General features: G+C 47.0%; 1 protein-coding gene across 5 annotated transcripts in view; it reads right to left on the bottom strand.

The window, feature by feature from the left end:
* Positions 1-17,200, bottom strand: part of LOC144762305 (exportin-5-like) — a 2,106,094-nt gene that overhangs the window by 1,817,817 nt on the left and 271,077 nt on the right. For all 5 annotated transcript variants that reach the window (XM_078647454.1, XM_078647456.1, XM_078647455.1 and 2 more), the window contains exon 5: positions 2,874-3,044. In XM_078647454.1, coding sequence (XP_078503580.1) covers positions 2,874-3,044 — 171 coding nt within the window. The remainder of the gene's footprint in view (positions 1-2,873; positions 3,045-17,200) is intronic.

Genomic DNA, 17,200 nt, shown 5'->3' with positions numbered 1-17,200 from the left:
TATCCTCTTACTTTCCTTCTCTGGTGGTGGGCCTGAGTTTGTGGGAATGTTGGCCCTCTTTCTGGCCGTTGCTGCAATGATGGAGTCAGCTGTGACAGATCCATGGATGTATGGTGGGTCCTTAGAGGAATGTTTATACTTTTTCTCTGCCCTAGGTGTGACAGACCTGCAGCTTGATGGTTCTTTGAATGCTTCCCTTCCCTGGTTCAGGACACTTGGGAGCATGGGTAGGAATTGACTCCTAGTTCAAGTGGGGAGCAGGGTCTCTAAGAGGAAGGAGGCTTTTGGTTTATCTTCCTCCAGTTTTACCCCATATGCTGCTGCTCCATTTCTGATGACCATGTTGTAGATGCCAATGTCATCTGGCGGCGAAGGCCTTGAAGGATACGTTTCTACGGCCTCTTCCGGGCTTTTGGCGTCGAGGTCCTGCCAATCCAGGTCCTGCGCCAACAAGGATGCGGACCCCAAACATGTTTGCCGGTCTTCCTCGCCTTCTCCCTCATAATAGTATAGGCCCGCTTCTTCTTGGTGTTCCTGGGGCTCCGGAGTTTTCGGCGGCTCTTCGGCATCGAACTCCTCTTCGTCCTCGACAATCGTCGTAGGCTTCGACGGGATGGTGAACCTTTTCATCCATTCGTCTAATTCCTTTTTCCTTTACAGGATACTGTCCATTTCGGCCTCGAGCCTTCTATTTTTCCTCTCCATCTCGCGGCCTGTTCGGCGTCATGGGTTTCGGCCGATCTCTTTGATGTCGAAGTTGCCTTCGGGTCCTTTTCCTTCGGCGTCGAGCGCGCCTTGTCGGGGATGTGCTTCAACGACCTAGGCTTGTCTTGGGGTTTCGCCGACTGGGAGTCCTTTTCAAAGGATCCCCTGGGCTGTTTGTCTCTGGATGCAGCTGCGTCCATCGAACGTTTCTGCACCAGTGCTCCTTTCGTGGACTTTTACTCTGTTTTTCAAGAGTCTGACTCTGATTTTCGAGAGACTGTTGGGGTCTTATGGGTCGACGTCAATCTTACCTCCTTTGTAGTTTTCGTATCGGTCTCTACGACCGTGTAGTCATCTGGTCCCTCGGCGATGTTTTCCTCTTCCCCACTAGAGAGGCCCAAGTCCCGGAGCGACGGAGGCTGACCTTGGCCTTGCATGTTGTAGTTGGCTCTCCTCTGTCTTTCTCTTACCCTGAGTGTCTTCGGGGTAAAAGCCGAGCAGGCGTTGCAATCCTTGCTCTCGTGGTTGACCGGCAGGAAGAGGTAGTAAACCGGATGCTGGTCCGTCTGTGCGTATTTGTGGTAGGAGTTACGGCAGAATTTAAAAGGTGTTTTGTCCATTCCTGCACTCAGGGGTCCCCCTGAATGCACATTCTCCGTTGGACTTCATAGTCCCGATTCAGTGGTCTTGATTGCGAGATGTATTCTCCAATTTTTTCGGTGGTTTTCTGTCTTCATCTTCTCATTTTCTCCAAAAATTCAGGAACCTCTCGGTGACAATCTAGACCCAACGGCGGAAAAAAGAATCTGAAGATGGCGCCCAAAGGTGGGAGCTTCCGCAGGAAGCGTGCCGACGTCACAGGAAGGACATCAAATGGTGGGACGTAGACGCCCACCTAGGCTACAAAAAAAAAAAATACTACGATTCTGGACCGAACCACTAGACCGTGGAATAATGCACAGCATAATGAATCCAGAAAGATTCACAATGCAAAATTTGGTCATCAAATTTGAGTACACCACTACTATGGCCTTGAAACACCAATGGTAAATTACGGTACCCAAACAATATACTGTCTAGTAACCTCATAAGGTTGGGCAACCCAATAAAAGGCATCGCTATTCTAATCTAAGAGTGTAGGTTAAAAGAGCTGTAACTCCACTTCTCCCCAGCTTCATTTGGCTTTCACCAATACTAGTCACTTCATAAACCATAAGACCAGGCAATAGCTAACATCACAATGGTAGGGATAAACATTGGGTGTATGTCCTTTCAACACTGCTAAACTCTGTTATCAAAAACCTTTTGTTGAAAGGTTGAGCTCTTTTCACAGTAAGATGTCAGGAGATTATAATCAGACTTGAAACTAGAGGTATGACAATCATTGATAACAATGAGTTAAAATGCACTGCCCTGTGAGTCAAACATGCAGGTCTGAAAAAGCATCTGATCTCAAGGGTTTCAGAAACGTGGTAATGTGGTTCAAAACAATGTATAAATAACAAGGTTAACACACAACCTGAAAATGTGTAACCAGGTATAAATAAGGTGCAAGAAAGAACTACGGTGCCACTTTCTGGTACACGTTAATGTTCTGCCCATGTTTGGTACTTCAGAAAATAATATGCAGAACGTAGGTTTTAAAAATATCAACTCTCCACAATGTCCTCAAATTTCTAGCTGTTTTCATTATGAATCCTCAACAATTCATTGATGTATGTTTTAACTGTGTTAAAGAAAGAGGTTGAAATCAGGACACTTTAAGAGTCGCTACTTAGATTTTGAGGATTCAAGTTAGGAAGTAGTTTCCATAATCAAATTTGAAGAGAATATGTGGTTAACAGGTATGAAGTCTGATTCTGGCAAGAGGAATCGTGTTCTTCTGTAATTCTGGGTATTGATTTATTGTTAAGGATGAATCCCTAAAATGTAGCATTTTCATCAATGGTTGGTAGGAACCTAATCAGTTTGAAAATTAGGTTTGTAGAGGTAAACATATGTGGGAGGAGACTATTCGGTTGATTTAACTTTTTGGGAGGTTCTGATTCGAGTTTGTATTTTAGTTAGGCACAGGAACAAATAGCAAGAGATCATGGGTGAGATGACCTTTAGATACATCAGGAAATAATAAACCAAACCATGACAGACTCTTCCTTTCAGTTACTTACCAGGACTCTGTATGTTTTAGAGTAGTCCTTAAGTAAATACCGCACTGTGTAGAGGAGTTTTAGCATTTGTGTTCTACCTTGCAGTATATTCTTGAGTTTGCAGTTATCACACATAACCACATCCTCTGACAGCCTTAACAATATCAGCATAACCATCTCTGCCTGCAGTGCCTAATGAATGAGTAAGAAGAAAAAACAAGTCACAATACAGCAAAAACAGGCAATCTAGAGGTCCTTCATTCACTACTATAAACATCCGAATTTAAAATGGCTGAATGTTTCCTCACAGCCCATATATCAAATTGTGACAGTAGGGAGCAGATACAGTCAGTTTGAGTCTCTCACCTTGCTTAATTAACCCCTTCGGCGCTGATGACGAGCTCAGCTCATCATCAGTTGCGCCGCTCGCACGCTGATGACGAGCTGAGCTCGTCATCTAACGCAGCTTTTTGAAAAAAGCTGCGTAGCGCGAAAATTGCCGCAGCGCGCATGCGGTTAACTGAGGATAAAAACCACTATACAATATAGTATGATGAAGTCTTGTTCTCACAGTCTCAAATAACATAGACATCATAGGTACAACAGAACAATCAAAAGAATGAAGATGACTTGAAGTTATGTAAAGATGAGCACAGAGATATAGCTCAGGGGTAAAAAGTTATTTACCTGTAATAATCGTTTTTGCAGCTTGAGACTATTCTAGATTAACATGCTGTGCATTACACTGTCCTGTACTTGTTAGTTTGAAAAAACTAACAAATTAAATGTAATGTTTTTGGGTGTTCACAATAGGTAGATTGCCTTATGGGGTGAGTCATGTGCTCTATAAATCTTTAAATAAAATAAATAAGGTAGGAGTCACTCTGTAGCCCACAACGTTCCACAAATCATTTATTAGGTCTAGCGTAGACAGCGCATGTGCTGTCGGGAGACAAGTTATAAGGTTGAGCCCAGACACCGCATGTGTATGGACTTTGGCCACACCCTTCGCTCTTAATTGGTTCCTTGTAATGCCCCTCCTAAAATCTTGCTTTTCTATGGTGCCTTAGGTGTCTTTGTCCGGCCTTTTGGCTCTTTGTTTACGACCTAGATACTGACCCTGTTACAAGGATCAGTTAACTTTTGACCATTAAAGTAGTTTGGTGCACTACTTATTTTGTTGTGACTTGGCTCGCTGTGCCTTCCCTCAACTACTTCCCGCCCTTCCTGCGTTTTCTGCTCATGTCAACCCCCGTTGCTGCTGGTAATTCACTTAGGGCTAGATGTAGGTAAATCTTTTTTACCGATTCTAAAATACCGAATTTTACCGATTTGGTATTTTAGAATCGGTAAATTAGATGTAGGTAATAATTCAGTATTTTTGACCGAATCGGTAATATTCGGTAATTACCGAATCGGTATTTACAATTGCCATTGGAGGCCCATAGGAATGAATGTCAATTACCGAATCGGTAAATACCGAAAAAGTCAAGGGTGGCAGGGTGTCACTTTGACACCCTGTTGCACCCCTGATTAGAGCTTGTGTGCCATGTGGCACACATACATGCCCCAAGGGCATGTATGTCTGTCACATGGCACAGGTGTACATGCACAGATTTGCATATACGCAGGTATTCGTTATTTACCACCAACTAATAGTTGGTGGTAAATAACAAATCCTTAAAGCCCTGTGGCACTGTTTACAGTGCCACCTACATCTCAAAATACAGATTCGGGGAGGAGGAGCTACGCTGGCAACCAAGATGGCCGCATAAGCTCCCGGCTCCGCCGACCTCCGCCGGTTGCTTATAAATCCTGACTTCTATCCTGATTTCCCACCGACTCCCGTGCAGCTGAAGTGTGCCTGACTCTAAAGGTGCAATCCCGGAATTTCTAGCTGCTCAAATGATGAAGATACGCCGTGCGCTATTCTCGGCCTAACCCAGAGTTGCAGCCGGGGCCTCGAGTTCTATCCCAGCCGGGTTGGAGTTGAACAACATCGGCCGCGGGACGTGGGTGGTTCCGGTCTCCCGAAGTGGCGTCTTTCTTTTCCGTTTTGGATGGTGATCCGGTGGCAGCTTTATCCCGCAACTGCGGCGGCTTGACATATCGACTGCTTTGGTCGGGGATCCGCTGCCCGGAGGCCCCGTTGAGCTTCCGGGGTTGATGGGCTTGGTTCCTCGCTGGCGGCGACAGTGCTGAGATCGTACTTTTGAAGTGCCCGCAGTTGTCATCTGCATTGCCTTCGCCTGGTTCCCCAGAGAAGTCGACCTCCGGGGTTCAGATACCCGCCCGGTCGCTCACTGAGGGGCGATGGAGCGGCCTCAAAGTACACCGTCGCTGCACACTATAATGGCCGCCATTCGGGAGCTCCACATACGAGTCACCGCCACCGTCCAGAGGATGGTTGTAACGGTCGATAACATCTGCCGGAGACCGGACTCCGACCCTTTGTTGGTGGTGAACCAAGATGCCTTAACCGCGGAGCAAGCTCCGATTGCTGCCGAGGACCCTGTGCGGAAGTCGGACTTGGAAATTGCTTGCGACCCCCAGATGGCAGCGAGCGAGCCCGAAACTATTGGATGTGTGTTTTGCCCTATATCGATATCGCCCGAGATTGATGCGACTATTCCTGTACTCCAGTGTGAGTTTTCCAATGAAGGTCGGATTCCTACCTCGCCCCTTTTCTCTCAGAGTGATCAGGCACGCTTTGCTGACTTATTGCTGGTGGGCAGTAAACTTTGTTTGACTTTTGGACTTTGTAAACGTCTATCCTGGTGTCACTCCTTTCGTGTGGACTTTGAAACTTTTCTACTTCTGGATATCCTTTCTGTGATGGCGGTTCGAATGGACAGGGCTCGCATGAAGGATCGTAGCGGCCAGGGTTGACTTTGACCGTATGGGTTTGGAAAAAGACTTCATTTGACACGGGACTGCACCTCATGATTGCACGGGAGGGGGGTGGGTCTTTTACACGCTTCCCCCCTGTTGGATTTTACTTGTTACGTTTTCTTATCCTGGAGACTTATGGGGTGGGTTGCGGCTGGCGGGGGGCAAGGTGGACCGGGGGGGCATGTACGATATTCCCTCCTCCGCTTTCTTCTTTCCTTCTTTTAGGTACAAGTTCCGGGGCGACAGCACGCTGTAGTGGGGATGGGCCGTAGCCATTGCAGAGGTGTAGGGTGGGGGGATTGGGGAGGGGTTTATTGTTTTATATTAGTTTAGTTCTATGGCCCTTTTTTTCTTCTTTCTTTCTTCCTTCACAAGAGATGGGTTGATCATCCTGAGTCGATTTTCCTATTGGTCGGGTGTCTGCTTTGGCTCCTAATATCCTGTGTCATGGGTGGGCGGGCTTTGTGGAATATTGTTTTGTCGGATTGCTGTTAATTATTTCCCTTTATGTACATATCCTTGCCTCAAGTGCATCCGTCGGTAAAATTGTTTTCTACGCATTGTGTCCTCGCTCACCTATTGATGTATCGTTTTAGGAATATGGCACCCGATTTATGTATATTCTCTTATTTTTTCTTCAACAAAAACCTTTAAAAAAAAAAAAATACAGATTCGGTAATTTTACCGAATCGGTAAATTTACCGATTCAGTAAATTTACCGAATCTGTATTTTGAGATGCCCTACATCTCAGTATCCAAATACCGGTCGGTAACGGCCGAAAATCAGTATTTTCGGCCGTTACCGACCGGTATTTGGATACCTACATCTGGCCCCTAATGTCTTAAAGATCACGCAGCGATTGTTATATGCATTAATTGCACAAACTTGGTTTATTTGTATAATTTAGGAGGCCGTGAGGCTTATATTTTATCAGCATGTAGGCCGGACTGGGAAAAGAAACCGGCCCAGGCAAACTGCTCAGCTGTCGCCCGCCTCGGGGTGAGGGGGAATGCAGCTGAGCAGTTTGCTAGGGCCGGTTTCGGACGATTTTGTTACCGGGGCCGATATTGCCGACCCCAGGTAATAAAAACGGCCCCCCAGGGGCCCAAAGCCGGACCCACCCTAGCGGCCTACCGGGGAAACGCCCGGTGCCCGCTATGGCCAGTCCGGCACTCCAGGGGAGCCCGCTTCAGGTCGTAGGAATGGCTATATGTGTGCCTTTAGTGCGTGCATTTATATTGTTTTTCCTGCTCCTGCTACAAGCTCAGAAGACGTTTATTTTACCCGTTCCAAAACCATTCGACTCAGTTTACCCCAACCCTTGCAGTAGACGGGCTTGCTTGCTCGCAGGCTGCGTCGCGGGCTGTTATGACATTTGCCAGGGCTACTTTAGCTCCCAGTGTGTCCCTATGTGCAGTTCTCAGCCACATGAAGTAGAGGGGTGGGTCGAAGCCACCTTGAGGGTCAGCTCGCTTTTGACTCGAGGTTCCCAGTAGACACTGTGCAATGGAGTTCTCAGCAGGGCACATCACAAGCAGTCATTCAGGGCCCCCAGTCATTCAGAAGGGCCTTATTCACCTTCAAGGTCAGTAAATATCTGTTCGGAATGGGAGACTCATTGTGCAGGGACCCCCAATCATTTTACGTTACCCTACTGGTATAGTTTTGGCCTGCATTACAGACATGCGCTCATTCCTTGAGGTGCCGTTCCAGGCCTCACCCGACCCTCCCCACCCCCAAAACCTACCATCAGTACTGGGTCGCGCAACTGTGCAATTCGCCTGGGTTGCTGACCTGCAGCACACCACTAGTGTTATTTCGCATCTCACAAGTGAACCTGACCTTTTTTTTATTTTTCAGTTTTATATAGCGCCAACTCAAACCGAAGGTATTGTTGGAGCGCTTTACATGAGCACCATATATTACACATTCATTTTGGTAGGCACAGGGAGATTTCATAATATGCCTAGAATCATAGGATGTTGAGCCGACGCCGAGACTCGAACCGTACGCCACAGCCTCTCGCCTTCAGACCCAAATATCCCCCTGCTCCCAGATGTGCACACTTCACCTCCGCCTTGAGAATGACATGCGCCCCACCCATCTTGGGGGTCACAGTCCTCAACAGGTGCAGCTCCCCATGTTCAGACTCCAGTTCATCGCAAGCATGCCAGACAGCACTTTCTAGTGTTTTCATTGTAGTTTATTGATAAGGCGCAGCAGTGGCAGACAACAAGCACAGCTTCAGTTCACTCTCAGCCTTGTAACTCCTGGATTCCAAAGGTCATATCCGACATCTCCTGGCCTGCCCCCTTGGTGTCGCTGAACACTGTCACACCTAGTCGTTGTGAAAGCAGTGCCTGGCGCCATATGAGCCTTGTGCGTGCGTGCGTGCTCCATGTAAACTGTGCCCTCACCTGAGAACCATTAACTTCAATCCCTGGTGCGGACGAGTTCCTGCAGTGCTTGTAGAGTTCAGTACATTTGGTAAAGTTTTGCACAAGGCATTCAGTACAGTTTAAAAAGTTCTATGTAGCATTTCAGGGAGTGCTTGAAGCATGGGCGTAGGAAGTGTGGGGGACGAGGGGGATATATCCCCCCCCCCCCCAGAGTTCGGAGTGCGGGGGACAAGAGTGGGGGGACGAGGGGACAAAGGAAATTCCCCTCTCCCTTCTGTGATTAACAGGGCCATTAGCGCGCGAAAACGCTACCTAATGGCCCGGCACTTGCCCTGTGACTTGTCTCCAGTTACCTGTCATCAGGCTGCACGCTAATTACAGGGCTCAAATGAATGCAACACCCCTGCAACCCCCCACCTCTCCCCCTCCCCCATCCCTCTCCGTCCTGTGCTCGAGCTGCTGTTTCTGGCGTCTTATCTGACACACAAGTTTTTCACAGGTCATCAAAAGAGCATTTACATTACTTTAAGAGGTTTTGTTGTTTTGTTGACTGATTCCAGTATCCCATGTGTTCCCACTCTGCCTATTCTTCACTATTTCATCCTTTTTATTATATTTGTACTGCCACGGTGGGGAAATGCATGTAGTGAAAAAGCATCTCACAAGTAGGGACCACACATTTCCCCCCCCACCCCCAAAAAAAAACCACCGACCATTTGTTTCTGTTTACAGAGTCTGCAAGAGAACATTGTGTTAAGAATATATTGTTACTTAATTTTAATTTTTTGTGGTCATTTAGTCATTAATGTTGGTTTCTCAGTGCTATGACATACTGCATGGTTGGAATCTTTTAAACCCGATAACAATTTTCCTATGAGAGCATTAATTGTTAAGCGTTGAAGGCACGTTTAACTGCTTTACAAATGTACAAGCTTTTGTTGCACTTGAATACTGTGACTATTATTGCGTAGCCTCAAAATCAGTGCTCAGCTGTTGAAGCACCTGTTCTTCCACATGCAAACTGCTGCCACATTTTATGTTGGTGTTCAGCGCCTTATAGTCAATCCATGTTTTCGTAGTTTACCACAGTGGTGACCATCTTGCAATTGATGCATGAACTCCTGTTCAGCTTTGCAGTTTTCTAGTGCAGGGGCTACAGCGTTTGGAGCTGGCAAGAATGCCTGTAACAGGTGGGAGACCTGAAAAATTCCCAAATTCGCTATTGCAAACTGAACAGTTTTTTTGCTTTTTTTTGCCACAGATGTATCACTTTTGTAGCTGGAATTTATTTCATTCACCACCCCATAGATCATTCTGTAGGCCCTACTTCTACTAGTACAACTTTTAACTAAAAGGCTTCAGTCTGTGGCCAGGCTTTATACTGTGCATATTTAACCCACACGTCAATGCAATTCTGAGTTACTCCAGGTGCCTTGGTATACATACTGCATTCTCACACTTCTCTCCTCTTTCTCATCACTCAACCTGCACTTTCACGCTCACCCTGCACTCACAGCCATCACATTGCTCACCATGCACTCACGCCAATCCACCTTCCTCCTACCCTGCACCCACATGAGCACACCACTCACCCTGCATGCACATGACACTCCACTCACTTGTCAACTTGTGACTTTCACCGCTCACCCTACACTCACAGCCATCAGATGGAACTCACGCTGTTACCCCACACTACCACCGTTCTTCCTCCTCTTACCCTGCGCTCACACAAGCACACCGCTTACCTTGTACTGACAGCAACCACAATGCACTCGTCCCTTGCCATGAACTCACACTGTTCTTCCTCTACTTACCCTTTAGTCACATCAGCACACTGCTCACCCTGCACTCACAGTGATCACACTGCATTCACACCACTCACCATACACTCACTCTTTTTACCCTGCACTTACACTAGCTCACCACTCACACTGCACTCATGTGCCACTTTACTCACCTGTCACTCTCACTGCTCACTTTGCAGTCTCACTCAAGCAAGCACATTTCTCACCATGCATTAATTTCTCTCACTCTGCACTTTCACCCGTCCGCAAACTCATAAGTCCCATATCTCACCCTACAGTCACTCCTCTCACCCTACTCTCTCACTGTCACATCGCTCACTGTGCATTCACATAAGCACTCCTGTCACTCACACAGCTCACATTTGAGTCACATCTTCACTCACATGGGTACAACACTCACCCTGCACTCATATCACACAAACAAGCACAGCACTCACCCTGGAATCACACCATTTACTCTTCACTTCCTCTTTGCACTCACACGGACAAACTTCTCAGCCTGCATTCATACAGACACCCTGTTCACCCTGCCTGCACACAGGGACAACAGTCTGTCGGAACTCATAGGAACAAGCCACTAACTCCTCTCACCAGTCACTCTCACAGATCACCCTTCATTCTTGCCATTCACCCTGCACCACACACAGTCACACCACCTTGCATGCACTCCTTTTCACTTGGGAGGGAGAGGGAGAGGGAGAGGGAGAGGGAGAGGGAGTGTGTGTGTGAGTGTGTGAGAGAGAGAGAGAGAGAGAGAGAGAGAGAGAGAGAGAGAGAGAGAGAGAGAGAGAGAGAGAGAGAGACACAGTATGGAGGAGTGCAAGAGATATAGTGAAAATGTGTGTGTATGTTTCTTATGCGTGCAAGTGTGGTGCTGGTCTGGCATACTGTAGGTTAATCTTGCCTTATGGACAAGGGCACTAATAGAATATGGATGGGAGGTATTACCTATGGTAATCTGCAGGCCCTGACATGCTTCTATGAAGACACCATCATTGGCTGTGGGGTCTCGAACAGTCTAACTGAGAAAGCCGCTAACCCAGTCATATCCAGCGGCAGGGACACAGAACACACGTCACCACACCTGGCTGAAGGCCCTGACATGGTGCATGTAATTCTTAGCATATGAGGTGGGTCCAGAGCAAAAAGTTGGAACTGATATTTGACGTAACTTTTGTCATAAAATGTCCTGTAATCATTTCATTGGGAGTGGCAATGGCAAAATTCTAACCCTTGTATACTGGAGGGAATTTCTTGAGGTAAATGTAAATGTAAATGTAAATGTATTTCGATTTATATAGCGCACGAATCACCCAGGGGTCTCAAGGCGCTTGCTTAGGGAACCCGTCCTGGTATTCCCCTGTGAGATATCCCGGCAGGGTATTCACAAGGTGAAAGCCAGGCATCCCGCCGCGAGGGGCCGTAGTGGAGATTAAGCAAGCTATTGCCCAGAGACGCAGAGTGTGACCCTGTGAGTTGAGTAGGCACCGGAGTGAGAATTGTCGAGTCAGTGGAATTTTTGAGCCCGAGACCCGCCGAGGCGGGGAATCGAACCCTGGTCCATGGCTGATCTCAGCTTCCGGGTCTGCCGCCTCTAACCACTGAGCTACGCTTCTACACATGACTCTGGCTGCAGTATCCATGGTAAATTTCTGGCACTGTCATATTGAATGTACTCATTTACAAGGGGCTCACCCATGAAAAATGAGGACCATAGTATGGTGGAAGCTATTTCTGACTTAAGACATAAAAAAAAAAAATCAGCTTTACTCCTAAGAAAAGACAGGCTTCCCTGGTGCACCATGAAAGTACTGGAATATTTCATGAATGCCCCATAAAGGTTTGCTGCATTTTAGAAATTTGATCCCAATTTCTTTTTAATTCTCAGGGGAGAAGTCTACTCTCCCTTAAATCATCTACAAGAAATCTGTTAAATTGGTTTGCTTGTTGGAATTTGGGGGAAGTATAACATCCCAACACTTATATACATCTTTTTCCTCATATAATGGCTATGAGGTTAGCTCTGACCCCTTTTTTGGAAATGCTTGTCCTGTCCCATTGCTGGGAGCAGGACTGGCTTTAGGGCGGTGCCACTGGTGTAGCCGCACCTGGAGTTGACTTTGGAAGGGGGCGCTGTGTTTAAAAATGATTTTGATTTAAAAGTACATAAACTTCTTTGTGCATCAGTCAGTTTTCAGGCAACCATAAAAATGTCAAGATAACTCTGATGTTTAATGTTCCTACTAGTGAGAGTTTGATATGTTGTCTAATGGCGTTTTGGATAACGTAAAGTAGCCCGGAGGGTTGATGTGCCTGCTGCAAAGAACGTGTACCATGCATATCACAGAACTGAGTGACCTATGAGTAGCACTATAAAAAAGTATACATGATTTTTTCACATTTGGACTAATTACTTTGTGAATGAAATTAACAAAAATGCATACTTGCACACTGTAACTAAATGCCTGCCTTTCTCAACATTTCACTTCAAAGCTATCCGATTGTATCCGTTTAACAGGCGTACGGTCTCATGCAATGGGCGATTTCTATAGGGTCACTGGAATGTCCACGAGGTTGTCCCTGTTCCCCCCAGATATTTTGTGTCTCCTACGCCCCTAGCTTGAAGAGCCACCTCAAGGTGTTCTGGTGCCAAAGCTGTGCAACTTGGGCCCTCTTTTGGGGGGCCCTGTTGTAGGGTGCTTACCGTACTCGGCGGGAGGATTGACTGAATCATGCTGCAAGGGTAATTATGTCATTAAACAACACAAGGGGAACCCAATGGGTAACTAGGGACCATGGGTATCAAGTATTATGAAGGAAACAAACGGTCCTCAGCATAACAGAATAAATGCAAACAATGTTATATAGACCACAATAGGCTGCTATATATTTCAATCCCTTGTCCAGCAGGACAGGGAATTTAATGATCAAACAAATTGTTCAAGGTAAGGGTATACATTAGCAACAAGCATTATGGTTACAGTAGGGCACAGTCCTGTACCGTACAGGGAAAGGGAAAGGGAGAAAGTAATAGAGTGAAGAGATATCAGGCAAACAAGGTGAGCTAACAGGCCACTGTCATGAATCAAAATTAGCAGTGTGTTCTGGAGTAAACCATACATACAATAATATAATCAGGTGAAACGTATGTTTACTCAAAAGAGTCGACGTTTCGATCCCGCGCTCGATTTATATAGGGATCATCTTCAGGACTTAAAACATTATATTTTCCTGAATGGGAAATAAGCGCCTGTTGAGCAAAAACAGGGAAGAAAACAAAAGATAGACAGGTATAGTCAAGTTTTTGAAAAGATTAAAAATGTACATCAGCTTTAGCCATTTCCTTACAGTATTCGGAAACGCAGTGAAAGGTGTTGCCTGATGGCGTGGGCATTCAGTGCAAACATCTATTCATAAGTGAAAAAAGTGAATTGAACGCTGTGCTAAAGGACTGGTTGCTGTGTGCAGGTGGTGGTAGTGATCTGCTAGGGGGCATAGTGGTGGTATGGCGTAGCGCCGTTATGTGGGAGGTGGGCCGGATCTATGTTTCGATTCGGGGGGGGATCAATTGTTCCCAAGCGCTTGACTTCGAGCTGTACAGAGCCACCGGTAGTGAATTTACATGTTTCCGGTGGGTGGAAATTTAGTTTAATCAAATTTATAGGGGAACGGGACCTACCAGTTGCTGGCGAATTGGGAGACAACCGATCGGTTTACAGCGATGCTGAAGAGACTTCAGTTGTCAAGTGTGGGCGTCCAATCAATCGGACACTACGGGTAAATAGGGAACGGTATTAACGGCATTGATAAAGCCTTTGTGGGCGAGTGGCGGGTTTTATGGGGGGGTGGAGTTTTTTTTTTGTTGCGCCGGAATTTACCATGGAATCCTCGCGGCTGACACAACATAGGTTTAGAGGGTGGCCGAAGTTATGGTTCACTGCAGGCGCCCGTGGGCACGCGTAGAGGTGCAGATAGGGCGTTGTTGGGGAGGAGGAATTAGTTAAAAAACAAGTAAAGAGTGGTATAATTATCGACAGTGATGGGGCGTCCAATTTTTACCGTTATTCTCTAGAACCCCCAGGGTATTCCTGAGCGTCTGGAAGGACAGAGTTCCAATGAGGACAGCGTAGGCGTTGATGCCGTCTGTGGGACCACGGCTGGAAAAATGGTTCCGTGCGGGCTTCTGAAGGCACGGTTAGAGGTGCAGAAATTGCGCCGCTGTTAGGGAGGAGGAGGTGGTTAATAACAGCTGGGGAGTGAGTAAGAATTAAATATTACCGTGAGCGGGAGGGCGCGCAATTTTACCGTTTTAAGTTGCTTGCTTCAAATGGCTATTCCAAGCGACTAAAAAAAACAGAGTTCCAGGGGGGCAGCATGAGTGATGACGCCGTCTGTAAAGGCACGGTCAGTTCGGTGACTAATCCGCTAAGGGAAAAAGGCAAACTCGTTAGAACAGAGTTCGGGTCTGTTTGTTAGGGGGTCGGTAGCAGTGACACTTACCCATTGTTGAATGGATGTTGGGCCGCGGGTTGCGAGCTGTGCCTTGCCGGATCGCTACCACACAAATGAATTGCTGGTATCTTCTTGGACATGCGGCGGTCACGTGAAGTGGGCCCAGGGGGAGCCAGTGCTGCTTCAGGTTCTTTTGGCCGCCATCTTGGAACGGTCAATGAGTGAATTGGGCATCAAGGGAACGTGATGGCTGAGCAAATTTAGTGGTGCAATTATGTAGGGTTAAGATTTGCGAATGTGCACATTAGTTAATTTAAATACGACGCGAGTGTTCCCAGTTGGGGAGTACGGTCTATGGTAGCACGTGGTGATTTTTTAAATTTTTTTTATTAAAGACTTTTATTTCACTTGTCACAAGTACACAGCAGTGAGCCCACAACCCACAAAGAGGGCCGGCTGCAAACAAACGAACGGAGAATAATATAATGCATACAATCAACGTCATCCAGTATCGCTGTGTGTTATAAGCAAAAGCAAACGATATTCATTGTACCAGGCACCGCTTGTATCTTGTAGTAGCATTATACATCTCCAACACAGTCTCATTTTATAATTGCATATGAACGACAACCCAGAACCCCAACCCCCCCCACCCAAACATCCCAGTATTCAGGTCAGATCATTGTCATGCTATACTGAAGAGTATAGGGCAAGGAACGTGCATCATGCCTTGAATCAATAACTCTTTTGGTCAAACCTCGCATCCCGTGAGCATCCATCCCAGTGCAGGGCACAAAACATTGTTACTCAGAGGGAAAAAACCGCGCACACAAGCAGTCAATCATCAAGAGACAATCTGTGTTACCTATAATAAGCAGCACACATCAAGCACAACCGTATAACAGGCTTTGCAAACTCAGAGCTACTCAGGCACCTCCTCACTTGTTGGTGAATCCCCGCTTACACTTTCGACACCATCGTCTTCATCCAGGGAGAGCATGTATGCCGTATATGGGCCCCAAATATCACGTTGCCTAGACATTGCCGGTAGCCCCTCATAATAGCAGACCAGTTGATCCCTGCAATATGCTATGTCTTTCAGCCACAGTTGAACATCTGGTGCTCGTCTCCCCCCCCAGGCAATAGCAACCCTACGTTAGCACGTGGTGAGTTAAGCTGGGAAGGGAGTGTTTGAGACGTGACATAAATTAACAATAAAACATTTAAGATGTCAAATCTTCGTCTGGGTCTGTAGTCCTCATTGCACCATTCAGGAGTGCTTGATTTTGATATGGACAAGGTTTTACAAGGTTACAGGAGAGTTGTCCAATCCTCACTTCTGTTCAGTCCTGTGTGGATGGTGTTGAATTGGATAATTGTCTTTAGTTCCTCTCGATTTAGTAGTTGGCCCAAGTTGGGTAATTATGTGGCACGCTGCTCAATAAAGCTTTCTGCTGCCGTGAGGGGAACGGCCACTGGACACACCATCTTCCAGCTGGGAGGGGAGCGGCCGGGGGGACAGTGGCGCCTGCTGTGACGCTGCCTTTCGCGCCCAGTGGCGCGTTAAGAACCCTGCTTGACTCACCCAGCGTGCGACACGCGCGGGAAAGCCCGGGCCAGAGGCCCACCCCCCTGTCACCCTACGCATCAAGTTGGACATCACCTACTAAACAAGGCACGCATTTGATTACGCACATTCTGAGGATCAGCCAGTAATTAAACATCAGTCACCTGACAGAATGAGCAAGCATAAGGTCACGGGTTTACTGGCAGGGGGGCAAGTTGTGGGGACCCCGGACGGACGCATTTCTGACTAGAGCAGAGTCGGTTCTGACTCATCAAATTCAGCTCACCGAAAAAAGACTCTCTCTGGATACTTTTGCGGCCCAAAAACGGTCATCATGAGAGGCATAGTCATAGCCAAATCCCCTAGTGGAGTGCAACAACTTGAGGACCACTCTTGTTCTGCCACCCCAGGTCCAATCAATAACGGGGAAATAGCGGATCTCCCAGTTACATCATCAGCGGCATTGGAGGTGACCACAGTTGCACAGATAAATACCACCAACCTTGTCCAAGATCTTGTGGGGGACCGGGATCTCGATTTCTCAGACATTCCATCTATACTGACTATAGAGACAGCGATTCCCTCCACGGCTCACAACGCAATTACGCCTGGCTTGTGCCGTGGTGTGGTTATCACTAGATCCAAAAGGGTAACCAAGGAAAGTGCGATAAGCCTATCAAAATCTTTGGCAACAGGCAGTGGAGAGCCGCCTGCAAAGCACACGAGGGGAGGAGTCTTACAAAGGCAGAAGCAAAAACCCAGATCCAAGCAGCAAGCAATTAGGCATCCCTAGAAACTTGTTTCAGGTCCTAACAGAGGATTGGCCCCGAACCAAATTCTCAATAGTGGCGATCACACCCCGGTGGACCTTGGGAATGACCCTGATCAATAGAAAAGACTGGAGACCCTCATGACTGTTCTTTTGGGCCCTCTTCATTGTAAATTAGGGTACATTGAAGGAAAGCTGTCGCAACTCCTGAATTCTAGTAGCGCATCAGCTAATCAAGGGGCATGTAGGTGTACATGTGTTGTTCAGGGGGCAGCTGAAGTTTCAAAGGTTTCAGCCCCATATGCAGTGAATGAGAGTGTGGGGAGAAAAAATGGGGATAGGGAACACACAATAGGGAAAGCTGTTGTGGGCAATAGGGTCGCACATGTACATCCTGAAGCAACTAGACCCGATGTGAGCATTATTAACAGGGGGCTGAGGGAATCTAGGACAGGGACTGCAG

Source organism: Lissotriton helveticus, chromosome 6, assembly GCF_964261635.1.
Source record: "Lissotriton helveticus chromosome 6, aLisHel1.1, whole genome shotgun sequence".
Taxonomy (NCBI): Eukaryota; Metazoa; Chordata; class Amphibia; order Caudata; family Salamandridae; genus Lissotriton; species Lissotriton helveticus.
Note: the sequence above shows the minus strand (reverse complement) of the source record. Positions and strands in the feature narration are given on the sequence as shown.